We start from the raw sequence: 13518 nt of genomic DNA, 5'->3' as shown, positions 1-13518 counted from the left end.
ACAGAGCACTGGAACAGGCTGCCCAGGGAGGTCGTGGAGTCTCTTTTTCTGAAGACATTCAAAACCCACCTGGACACATTCCTGTGTAGCCTCATCTAGGTGTTCCTGCTCCAGTGGGGGGATTGGACTGGATGATCTTTCGAGGTCCCTTCCAATCCCTAACATTCTGAGATTCTGTGAACCATATATGGTATTCTGATCAGTATGTGCATCTGTGCAGTGCAATGAGTGGCAAAATAGGCTTGAGGTCCCTGGATGCTGCTGTGATACAAATACATATTATTTGTATACTTTGAAAAGCAAGGAATTGTTTTACTCTCAGATCAAAGCTATTAAAGGTGAATTTTACTCTTACAGTCCATCAGCATCAACTATTCTGAAATAGAAAATAACTGAAATTCTTAACAGGCTGCTTTTTTGAAAGCTTGGTGTTCTTACAGTGTCTTCTGTGGATACATTTGTGAGAGCCATGGTCTATTGAAAGAAAGAAACTGGGAGAAACATCTAGGAGACTTAATGCTCTCTAACATTCTGGTAAAGAAACAAAGTAATTCTTGGTATAACTAATTAAAGCATCAGTGCTTACACTTTCAAGCACTGAAGAGTTTATCAAGTTTAGTTAGGAACTATTTTCTGTGGACTTAAGGGAAAGAATGTAGAGCTGACTGGCTTCTCATTTAAGCTCTGGAGACGTTTCACCAGGTCATTGCAGTGCCATGCCGGGAAGGCCCACCTGGCATAGCCCGAAATTCAGGGTTTGCTTTTGCAATCAAGGAGAACCCTAAGAGAATTGCAGCTTTGATGGGTGTCCTTAGAGTAGATCTCTTCAAACCCAGAACTTCAGATTTCAACCAGTATTGCTAGGAACAAGGTTTTTATCTCTAAGACTTCAGTAGTCTTGATTTTTGGGGAACAAACCTCCATAACAGTAGTCTCTATACTCTGGCCTTGTGACCAAAGCCAAAAAAAAAAGATGCCCAAAAAGCAAGGAAGTAGTGGATTACTTTTTAAATTAGGAGGTTTGTTGCAATAAAACAGGTGTTGCCTGTTTACATGTGCTGAGTTAGAATGCTAATCATAAAATAGTTGGGCAAATAAAATACAGATCTACTGCTATCAGATTTACACTTTGAACTTGTTTATTAAAAAAAAGTTGGTTTTCATGTTCTTTCGTTTCCTGGCTTCCTTCCACTTGTTTCGTACAGTTATCAAAAGGAAGGGTGAATTTTCCATGCAGCTTCAGTCTGCTTCCATTTATGCTCCTCTTTCTGCCTCTCTTGAGCTCTCTTTCCTTTTTTCTTTTCTTTTTTTTTTTTTTTTTTTTTTTTGTGGTGTCTGTTTTCCCCTCAAATGTGTAAATCTGCATCTCACCTTGTGAATATCTTGCAACCTGTGTATTGCTTGGCAAGCAGTTGGCACTCTTTGCACTAATGAGTTTTATTTATTTTTAATTTGTTCCCTGGAACACTTGGATACATAAAAGCAAATAATTTGTAGGGACCTAAAAGGATAGTTTGCTTATTTTGTTTGAGCATAAAAAGAGGTTCAATATAAAATTAGGATGAGATATTTAATGGGTTTTTGCAGTCTTTAGGCCATCTCACAGGAATCAACAATTTTCACAAATTTCTTAGATAAACTTAGCATCCTGGAATGGATTTCTTTCTGGTGGTGACTCTGGGCTTGAAGGAAGTGACAAGTGGGCAAAAGAGTGTTCAGTAATCTTGGATGCAGTTCAGTCAGGACAAATGCAGAATATTAGGCTTTGATAAGAGTAATCAGGTGTATGAGTGGAAAGTGGGTAAGGATGGGACAGGCAGCAGCTCTGCAGAAGGAAACTTGGTACATAACTGACCATGAGTCAACCAGGTTGCAGCATTGCACAAGCTGCAAACACTGCTGGGCTGTACAAACAAGGGTGTTGTAAGTCAGACACAAGAAGTCACCAGCAAGCTGGGTAGAGCCAAGGTGAGCTTCTTCTGCAGGGTTTAGTTTTGGGTGCTGTACATGATATTTTTAGTAGTGAGGGGACAGGTCGCACCACGAGAAATCACTTCTCTATCACAGTAACTTTCCTTGCAACAACACCTCACATATTTGAAGAGGGGGAATAGGAGGAAAGAGGGCACAGGGGAGCTGTGCCATTTTACATGCCTTCTGGGAGTGGAACAAGGAACTATTTGTTTAAACTGCACTAAAGGTGATTTGAACTACTTGCTAGAAAAGTCTTTCTAAACGTGTGAGTAGTGAAGGACTGGAAGGGACTCCCTGGGGAACTTGTGGAAAGGAGGTTTCTTAATAAGCAGATGTGATGAACATCTCTGGAGTGCAGTTTCTGTAGAGTTGCAGGGTGACTGCTGTGGAACAACAGATTCTGTTTTTCTTCCTTGCAGCTGTATTTGACTCTGTAACCTAAACCATCATAACTGAAGGGCAATAAATGCCCAGTGTATGCTTGCAAAATGTCTAAGATTTTGAACAAGAGGAAGTGCTGTTGGTGATAACAGTGGTGCTAAGGGTAGATAACAGCGGCTTTGTCTTCTGATGGCAAAGTGGCTGGGAAAGTGCCTGTGTGGTTGGCTGCGGGCTGCTGAAACCCACAGCTGCTGCATCTGCACCAAAGCTCATTCACCTGTGCAACACCCGCCAGGGTCCTGCAGCCTGAGTGCAGGTCCCTGTCTGTGTTCTGGTTCATGTCAAGATGCAAGCTAAGTGCATTCCGTTGTCATCCTTCTTCCCCTTCTCCGTCTGCCCCAGAGAGTGTCTCACTTCTTTGCAAGGAAGTCTGGGCATGGAAGAAAGGAGGAGCAGGACTGGGCTGTACGATGCAGCCTATGTTTCACTTCAGGTGCATGCAGCCAGTTTTGACAAAGGTTTTACTTTCTAATGAATGCATGCAAGCTGAAGCTTAACATGTAGGTGTGTTTGTAACAAATTTTGTAATGCTTCTGGTTCTTGTTGCCAGATGTATACCTGTAAAGGTCAGAGTGCTGCTCTACAGGTTATACTAATAGTTCAGTTTCTTCAGTTACAGGAAAATATAGGGAGATGCTTCATTTTGGTAACACAAACAGCACTCTGTTTAATACCACTTATCTTAATCAGATACAGAAATAAGTACTTGTCTTAGTCATGCATTGCATTTTGTTGCTGAGCTTTTTGCTCCTGGAAACACAGTATTTTTGTTAGCAATAATCTAATTGAAAAATTGTCACCATTTAATATATTTCAGTAAAAAAATAGTGTTTTCTTTGTGTTTTGTCAGGTTTTTTTATTTTTCTCAGTAATACTGAAATATGCATGCTGATTTAAATCTTTGCCTTATCCTCTTTGTTTTAGTCTTGTTGGTCATCTTGTTTATGCATGTATCTTGATTATTTGTGTATCTCTTGCTTCCCAGGAGACAAAGATGGCAGCAAAGTGACTACAGTAGTGGCAACTCCTGGACAAGGTCCAGACCGACCACAAGAAGTTAGCTACACAGACACCAAGGTGATTGGAAATGGATCTTTTGGTGTTGTGTATCAAGCCAAACTCTGTGATTCAGGAGAGCTTGTGGCAATTAAGAAAGTCCTGCAGGATAAAAGATTTAAGGTGAGCCTATGCGTAAGTTTGGAATATTTTCATGAATGTTATCTCATTTTCCATGTCTTGTTAGTGGTTTTGATATTTTTTTAATTTATTTTCATTGGAGCGCATAAATTCATATAAAAATTTCCAGGACTAAAGCTTAAACAGATGGTTTATGATAAAGGGATATAGTTTAACATGAAAATCCATGAGTCACTGTTATGATTATTTGGTTTAGTGCAAAACAGGAAGCTAAAAATCCTGATTTGATGTTGTGGTGCCCTTTCCAGGTTGCAGACTGGGTGTTTCAGACAATGAGCTGTGGAAACAAGGAAAGAACTTGTCTTATGCTTACTTATTCTGGCATAGATTCTTCTCCAGTCATTAGTAATCAAGCTGCTGGAAGGAACAGAAGTCTTTGGGCTTTGTTCTTGAGTGTTGCACCTACACAGTGGAAGGCTGTGTTTGAGTAAATCAAAGTCCTCAGGCCAGACAAGAGAATAACTATATACTGAACCCAGGGGAGGTTGAACTGAAGGCAAAATACTTGCCTTTGTTATTTGATTTATAAATGTGATCTATTCTGGTGGTTTTAATAGACTAGCAATTCTTTATTCTAAACAAGTAGCCTTCCAAAAAGCTATATTTAGATCTGGTGATATTTAAACCAAGTAAAAGTTAAGGACCATCAGCAACCTCATCACTGCTGTTAGTTCTCTGCTTGATACTTGGTGTGCTTGACTGCTTTCCCTTATAGTCAAGTGGCCTGCAGGTAAGCTTGTGCAAGCAGTCAGCGGTAGAACTGGTTTTAGCATCTGAAAACAGTGGTGTGGGTTTTAGCATCTGAAAGCTACAGCATAAGGACAATATCTCGAGAAAGTACCATGAATAGTCTTGTTAGCGTGGTCTAGATACAAAAACTTCCGAGCTTGAAAATAGGAGTTGAGGCTTATTTAAGGAAAATCAGCAATTTAAAACTTTTTTTTGCAGCTTGATACTTAGTTTTAGAAATACTTCTGAAGGCTATTGGATGACATTTTTATCATCTCAGTTTCCTCATTTTTTTTCAGTAAGACTTCGTGCACAACTAGCTTCACTGGTAATGTTTGTAATTTGTGTCCTGTTTCGGAAGCAAAATCATCCTTTTGAATAGTTTTGAAGGAACTGGTATATGCCTTTTTCTTGAGTCTTGAAGCTGATGCTGTCATCACCACAAGCATCAGCATATCACAGATGCGTTAGATGAAGAATGAAAAAAAGATATGTTTAAATTAATGTAATCATGCAGCATTATTTAACTTCTAATTGAGAAGGGTGTGTAAAGTTCTTACATTGTTCTTACATCTGAGTTATTTCTGGACTGTATTATGTGTTGAAGACAATTAGTACTAGGGAAGCATGCAATGTGATGTAAGAGTGGATTATTTTAAAAGAACAGAAATGACAGAGGAATAAGGGGAGCTCTAAACCTAGTCACACTTTAAAGAACTTTTTGATCTCTTCCCATGGCATAGTTTCAGGGGGAAAGCCAGGACATTTCCATTACCATGTCATGCTCGGTGGATGTCAGCTACAACTTTAGACCGAAATCTTTGATTTCTTTGTCATTCCTGGTGACTTTGAGGTTGTGTAGGCTGTCAAAATGAAAATTTGGCCGAACATTTTAGATCCTGCCCATCAGATACTAATAGTTTGTGATGTCTTAATTTTTTATATAAATCTGTACTAGGCATCTAGAATAAAATATAGATTTTTGTTTCAGTAGTTGATTCAGTGGCATTTTTTTATCTGACTGTATATATTTTTATTTTGAAGTGTTCCTTTGAGTAGTTTGAAAAGATGTGACATCTTTTGAATATTATCCATCTTTAAGGAAAAAAGCTAAACTAAAAAGCTAAGTAGCCTGATCACAGTTTGTGCTCTGAGCTAATTGCCTATGTATGATGACATAGCTGAGAAAATCCAGTGCCCTTAAACTAGGTGGAATTAATAGCAAGTGCATGTGTAGATTTACAGGTAGAGAGCAGTAATTTGAAATTTATAATTTGTATAGGTCACATCTGCAGTAGTATTCAAGTTAGGCATTTTTTTCATGTTCTTATGCCAAACATATATCCCAGCTGCACATCATCATCTACCTTTGGTCTCAGCTCCCTAGTTTTTCCTGTCATTCATCAGTTTAGTCCTCCCTTTCTTTCCACATTCTGAGCTGGAAGTGCATGTTCTGTTGGCAGGAGGTGTAAATTCCTGCAGGCTGGATGAAAGCCTCTGCTTAGATGGGTTTGGAAGCTAGAGACATGTATCTTATATCAAGAGTAGCATACAATTACTTCAGGGGCTGCTACTCTTTGGGAATGTCCGATCTGGACTGTAAAGGCAGGACCAGATACTTTACCAGTTAAACAGGGAACTCAGAATGTCTGTTGGCCGTACAGTTTGATTGTAACACAGGAGCGGATCAACTCCTCTATTCTGAGTGCTGAGCTGTGGTCTCCAACTCAGCTGGGCTGTTCCCAGCCCTACACGGGTGCCCGAGTCTAGATCCAGGCCCTGGTGAGTAGAGTTCCTTAAGAAATTTGCTACTTCTTTGCTCTCACGAATGTATAATATAGCCCTGCTTTTGCAATGATGAGGAAAACCCTACTGCAGACAGCCAAAGGTGGCAGTAACTTGATTGGCTTAAATCGGCTTTATCAACTTCTGAGGGAAGAGAGGGAACACTTCAGAAATACCTGTCTGCACTGGCCCTGGTGGTGGGGAAGCAACAAGAGCAAAGTAATGCATAGAAGTTGCTTCCTGAAGTATAAAATCGCCAACAAAACTTTCAGCTGTGTGCTTCAAGCTGGGACCTGCTTATCTCTATATCCTGACGGATTTATCTTGGTACACACAGTATAATTCCTTTGTTGTGATTTAGTTCTTAAAAAGAAGTGCTTTTAGAAAAGCCAGCAGGAAGTGTTGAAACTTAAAGGACACAATTTGGAAAGTTTAGGAAGTCCCAAGAGAGGCTCCTTCTGCGTTTTGTGAATCTGGAGTGAAGAGCTGGAAAATCCACCACAGCTGCCAGTTTTTAGATCTCTGCCAAGAAGCTGAGATACTTTTATCCAGGTTTAAAGCAAGATTGAAGGCTGGAATTACCGGAGGGGGATTGTCTTTTTTTTTTTTTTTTTTTTTTTTTTCTTCCCCCTGTTACTGTAACAAATTTCTCCACTGAAGTAGCAGCAGCATTGGTTTGTGCCATTGTGCCAGAATCAAGTGACTGTGAAGTCTTTGCTAAAGAGTTGAATATTACAGTTTCTGTGATGGTACAAGTAGTTTGCAGTGTTCCTACTTCTTTCTGCTCCCTTGCTGTAGTTGTTTGATTCTTCAGCTTGCCAGTGCAGGTCCTGCATGGATGTATTTTAAACAGGGTCTCTGAAGTGGTCTGGGTTTTAAAATGACTATATGTAGAGTTCAGTGTTACCTAGAGCAAGAGTATTGGTACACTAGGGATAGAGATAAATGGATGAGGGGTATAAATAACATACAGAAGTTTATGCTTAATTTTGCTCTGCAGTTTTTCTGCCTTCATTAAGCTAGATCTCCATATTAAGTGTGAGGAATTTAAGTAATGTAATTTTGGACAATTGCATGACACTTAGGTGAGTAGCTCACAAACGACATGCTGTTTATTGTTCATGTGTGGGATCACTGAATTTGTCTTTAGTCAATATAGAGGGTGTATTTTCTTTAGTTTTTTTTCAATTAAGAGTTTAAGAAGGATAAGAGATGTTTCTCTTCAAAAATGGTTGTAAGACAGCTGTTCACAAGTTTTTGAGGTCAAAATCCATTCAAGTGGCAAAATTTCCTGAAGATTATGTCCCACCTTTCACAAGTCTATATTGTGTTTCTGCTGTTGTCCCACAGGTGTGTAGGAATAGGTCCTCATGCAAAACACTGGTAAAGATAGTTGCATTTAGATTCTAAATATTATTTTCAATTATTTTCATCTGTGCAGACCTTTAACTGACACAGGCTAACTGTGATGCTTGGAAAAAAAAATACTGGTAGCATAAATTTTCTTGCACTGCTTTTGTTGGCATGTTCATTGGGATATTCTGCAGATCAAGAATCAGTCATTTTGTTGTCTAATTCTACAAAAAACAATAATAAGCAAGCAGGTATATTAGCACAAATAGGAAATAGTCTAGTTTTTGTTACTTCTGTCATTCCATGCCCATTTTTAAGAAATCCTGTTGGAATCAATGTGCGAATTGCTAGAAATGTTTCTCAACTGACTGAGAATAAATACTTAAATTCTTCATATCTGAATTGCAGTGCTTAATGTTTCTGCTTTAGAGCTAGGCTATTGCCATCTAAATGATGAAGAGAGTTCTTAATAATCCCACACATCTTCAGACAATCTGGATTGGGCATCACATTTCTTGTTAATGGCTCACATAGACCTGAAGTGTGCAGCAAGAGAAAACCGAATTCTGTAGCGAGAACCATTCATGCCATTCAAGCTGTCACGTCATTCAGGGACTATCTAGGTTTAGCAATCCAACTGTGTGTGCCTATAGCTTAGTTGTCTGAATTATTTAAATAGGCAGATCTTCTGGAGTGTTAGAGGATGTCGAAGTAGAGCCCTGATGGTCTGTAAACAAGAAACCATGTGTTGGTAAAGCTGAGGCCACTGAGTAGTAGGCAGTATTCTTTCCTGGTTTTAACTATGGGAGGAATATATGTTGTGACCATCTGTATTGTGTGTGTGTGGTTCCCCCCCTTTTTTTTTTAATATGTAAAATTTCAGTGTTAATGTGAGCTTTAAAACCCCCTAAAACAGCAGGATGGAAAAATATGTTGAGGTTCTCATTTCTCTTTCTCTGCTGGGTGTGTGTACTTTTGTGAGCTATTTGAAATGCTTCTGAAAGAGCAACAGCTTTCCTTCAGTTCCTGCCTGAAATATATCAAGCTGCTAAGTATAAAAAGATCTTTTCAAAGTAGCCCATATTTGCTGTTTGTGCTAACTTCATTTCAGCAGCTTTGATCGTAGCAGCTCACATGAAAAAAGTAAAACCACAAGGAAGAATTCCCATTGGAAAACAACTAGGTGTTTAGGTTCTTAAGTCCTGTTAACTTTTCAAGAGACTTTTCTGTTTAAAGCGTTCAACAGTTTATTTGACCCAATTTTTTTAATAGGTTGTGTGTCTCTGCTTGTGGTTGGAGGTGTCATTCTGGAAACATGCACCTACAAAAACTGTAAACCTTTTGACTGATGAAATGTAGATATTTTACTCTTAGAATCTCAGTGGTTAGCAGACTGCTGTGAGAGTCTGACTTCAAATTGGGTTTAATTCGTTCCAGTCTTAGCTGGCCCTCCCCGATTTCTTTCTTGGCTCTGTTATCCTTGACTGTTTAAGATGCAGCAGATAGTAGCATTATAGTGAAAAACAGGTTGCATTTTCAGGGGACTTCAGTCTACTGTGGTCACTGTTAGTGTAGCTGATCTGTTTTGATGAGGAATCTACTTAGTAACCTGATAGAAATAAGACTTTAACCAAATCTTTTTTGCAGTCTGTAAGCTGGGGCTATAGATAGTCTGACTTCCTTTGCCTTTGTGTGTCTGAGCTGTACACCCTCTCAAGGACACAGTGTCTAAGTGAAGTTATCACAGAAGAAATTGGAAGTTATCACAGAAGTTTAGAATGAACGCTGTCTGAATCTCAAGTCAGCATTTTAAGTCTTGAATACAGTCTAGAGTTGGACCTGCTCTGGTGTATTCATTATCATCTTTCTCTGACCTCTTGTCATCTGCACAGATTCCCACTGAACTAAGGACTGCACTTTCATTTAATCTCTTTCTGTGAGCTAGCGGAGTGCTCTCATATCTAAGGATCATTGAATATTCAAACACTAATCTGTAAGGCTTTCTCTCAAAACAATGTATTTTTTTATTTACCCAATCTCAGTTGAATTGGAAGCACCCATGGGATAAAAAGTCACAACGGAGAGACATAATGATGAGCAATAATAACATTTAAGCACCTTTCTTTTAAGTCTTTGAGGTCTTGCACATCTTAGCTACTTTGAAGATCTGAGGAATAGTGAATCACTGTTCATAAGACCATTATGGAGGTGGCACTCTTAAAAAGGATGCCTTAATTTTATTGCTAAATAGCTGGAAAGAGGACCCAGAACAACAGATCTGTCTTTTGCCTGCTTTAATGTGGTGGCTTGTGTTTGTTTCAGTAGTGGGGAAGGAAGGCTGAAAGTAGTGTCCGGTGATCTTAACAAATATTACGAACTTTTGTAAAACTAGCTGAATGAAGATAATTGAGCCTGACTCAGAGTGTTTTCAAAACTATCCCTGTAGTCCTACCTACCCCCATCTGAGGGGATGTAGTACCTCTTAAAGACTGGGGCTATCAGATGCGATTTGCAGAATGGGAGATGCCTGGGCTTGAATTCAGGATATTTTTCCATCTTCTAAAGGGCTGGAGGGCTATGTTTGGTTCCAGAGAGTTTCTTCAAGTCTGTGATTTAACTCTTGTACAGAGGCCAAATTTGTAGCTTTGGTCCCTCTTAGTTTAGCCGGATTATCTGAGATATTTACCAAGATAACAGCATTTTTTGTATCAGTACCTAATCTTTTGAAAGTTAGCTTATCAGAGCCAATTCTGTCATTGGGCTGCAATTGCAGTTGCAGTGCCTGTCTATGGCACACCAAAGCAACTGAATACATATCTGAATTCTCACTCACAACCTTGCTTGCCATTCTGTTTTCCAATTTTTGCAAATATTGAGTTGCTAGTGAACCAAAAATCTGTTTGTACCCTTGCTTTTGGCAGTCTTTGAAGTAAACGGTGTGCTGTTTCCATTAGCTGAAACCTCACTGGACGTGTTTTTGTGGCCTAGAAGACATCTAAGAGAGCTAAGCAGCATCTTCTTTGCTCTGTATTACGTTAGTCTACATGATATTGTTATCTGTAGTTGTGTTATGACTCTTTCTACAGATGTTTTCTCATCTAACAAATTAATTGGGTCCATAATAGATGTTTATGCAAAATAGGTCTTCAGTTTGGCATGTGGAGATGAACTGGAATTTGTATTAAGGGCATTGACTTCAGTTTACTTTTTTAGCTGGGGAGTTGGACTGAAAACTACTGCCCAGGGAATGCAGCGTAATCCAGCTGTGATTGACCTGGGGAAGAGGAAGAAGTGCTCTTCATTTGCAGTTGTGGCTGCCTGTGCTTGTAGAAATGTGTTTCCACGTGTTACTGTGTGGAAACTCATGTTAGTAGGGAAATACCTGCTGTATAAATGTGTTCTGTGAAAAGGGAGGAGTCTAAAAGAGCCCTTGTGGTGTGTGTGTGTGGTTCTCCCCCCATCCCATGGGTTGCATTTGTTTTGAATTTTGAGCTTTTCTGTTTCCATTAGATTTTTTTTTCTGTGGTACTCCCTAGACTAGAAACAAAGAGTTTTTTAAACACAGTACTTGTTTGTGGTCAACTTTCTCTCTTTCACTTCTAGTACATAATTTGAGACTAAAATTCAGCCTATCTATACTATGTATATCTGCTGACCAACAAAAAGAATCTTAAGATAAATTTATAAAAAGTCTTTTACCCCATTGGTCCACATAATTCATAAAGCTCCTCCACTAAAGGAAGTGAGTTCATATGCCCAATGTTCATTAAATACATTTATTTATATATATTCCATGAAAAAAAAAAAATCGTAAATTTAATTGGGGACCACTTTGAGATGCAGAGATTAAAAAAGAAAAACATTGTAGTGATGCTATTCTGAAATCATGACATTCAAAGTGAACATTACAGTTTAAAAGAATTCCAAACACATTAAGGTATGGAAATGTGTAGTTTAAAGCACATAACTAGCTGTAACCATGTATCGGCAGCATACTGTAGCTATGTGAGTACAATTGAAAATGATGTAGAATTTCTGGTCTTGGTCACATTAGGTTCTATTTTTAAAGGACACTTTTCCTTTCCTCTGAGTTTTCTACTTTGCTTAAGTGCTTGAGAAGGACAGGCATAGAAAAAGAGTAATTCTGCATGTGGTAGGGATAACCTCCTTTATTGTTCGCATGTGCAAATGGAAGTTTTACTTTGGGTCACACCTGCTTGGAGGGAGCCTTGTTCACGGCACACATGGTTCATTCGTAGGACTGTGCAACTGAGGTGCATTCTTCAATTTGGGGGGTACCATGCTGATGTTTAAAAGCAGTTATGAAAAGTGTGGACATAGTGTTTTATGGAAAGATCTGTAGCAGCGTTTTGGGAGCATTACCATGAAGATTATATATCTTTGCTTGGAACAGATTTTGCTTTTCTCATTCTTATTTTAAAATGAATTATTTAATGGCTGCCACTGGTACCCTTTTAATGTAGCAATAGAGTAGCCTTTCTATAATAAGTGCACAATCTGTGGAGAATTGAGGACTGCTCTTTGTTTTGTGAATGCAGCCTGAACTTGGTCATTTAAAAAGAAAAAAGTTACAGTAAAATTATTGAAGTCCTTATGAAGCTCAGGGATTTAGTAATATGCAGCTGTGTGAGGTTATACAAAAATTCTAAGCTAGATTTTTTTTTCATCTTGCAGTTCTAGCTAAGATGAACAGGCAGAGAGTAGGCATGTCTAATGCTCTTGAGAGCCAGATAACCCTGCTGCTGTATAGAGCTTGGGTATTAAAGGGGATGCTGGGTGGAAATGATGTCCCAGTGGGAACCTTCTACACCTGTCTCCCAGTTATGGAGAAAAGTATTGTGTAGGGTATAAATAGAAGATTAGCTGATGCTTGTTGAGATAAAAATGGTGCTTTTGAGACTACTAGGATGTTTGGTGCATGCAGGTACTTAAAGGCTTTTTGTTGTACCATTGTGTATTCTCTTTTAGAAGTCCCACAGCGTGAGATAGCTAAATCTTCCGTAGCCAGGCATAAACACTTTTTACATCTGGCAGCATTACATACCTGTGGCTCTCACTTGCTTACTTCATTCTTACTCAGGTAAATTATCTTTGGTGCAATACACCTTAGAACATGATTGGAATCTGTCATCAAATGATTTGGCTTCCATTTTTACCAGTAAACACAGATTTTTTTAATTTTTTTTTTTCTTTAGAAAACTTGGCTGCTAGATCAGGCAGTGGCAAGCTGTGTGTCCCTTGTGATCTCAGTACTTGTTGTTTATTAAAAATATTCCGCTGTGGTAACTACACACTGGAGGGGAAAGAAGGGATAACTGATGAAATGTGAGACAGGAAGGACAGAAGAGATCCACCTGCTCCTCAATGGAGGCTTCCTGAAGCAAAGACAGGGGGCAAATCTATGTTCATATGTCACCAAGACAGCTGTGCTGTGCCTTCTGGCACTGTCCTGTGGCTCAACCCTTTCAGGTTTGTTTAAAGCCTTATAGATGAACTGCTTTTTTTTAATTCCTAGTTCATCCTTGAAGAGGGGTAACTCAAATTCAGCAAATAAAATGAGAAAGATTTAAGAAAATGGGGAAATGAGAATAATTCTTGTTTGCCACTTTGTTTTCTTGCATAGACATGACATTTTAGAACCAACTGGCTTGTTCCTTCTGGGAAGTTTTCAAAGCTTTGAGACCCATGTATTTGATGATTGTTTCCTTTGCTGATAAAGGCAATATGCACTGCCCATTGCTGCTCTGAAAAGTAGTAACACCATATGTGAAAATAATGAAAGGAAGCTACTTTTAATGTTTGTCAGGCATCTATAGTGTAGAGACAGAGGCACTTCAGACTGTTTGGCATATTCTAGAATTAGCAACACTGCCGGTTTTTCCTGTGACTTGAATACTTCCTGGTCCCTGGGATGACTGAGAAGGTGAAACATGAGTGACAAACAGAATTATTTTTAGCTTACACAATACAAAGAATTACTTTTCTGCTATATTACATTCCTCTTTTTTTGAGAAAAGC

The 13518-nt window shown here is 38.8% G+C and overlaps 1 protein-coding gene across 2 annotated transcripts in view; it reads left to right on the top strand.

Annotated features, from left to right (window-relative positions):
- Positions 1-13518, top strand: part of GSK3B (glycogen synthase kinase 3 beta) — a 152098-nt gene that overhangs the window by 53589 nt on the left and 84991 nt on the right. For both annotated transcript variants that reach the window (XM_065852550.2, XM_065852539.2), the window contains exon 2: positions 3401-3594. In XM_065852550.2, coding sequence (XP_065708622.1) covers positions 3401-3594 — 194 coding nt within the window. The remainder of the gene's footprint in view (positions 1-3400; positions 3595-13518) is intronic.

The sequence above is a fragment of the Patagioenas fasciata genome, chromosome 1 (genome assembly GCF_037038585.1).
Source record: "Patagioenas fasciata isolate bPatFas1 chromosome 1, bPatFas1.hap1, whole genome shotgun sequence".
NCBI classification, from domain to species: Eukaryota; Metazoa; Chordata; class Aves; order Columbiformes; family Columbidae; genus Patagioenas; species Patagioenas fasciata.
Note: the sequence above shows the minus strand (reverse complement) of the source record. Positions and strands in the feature narration are given on the sequence as shown.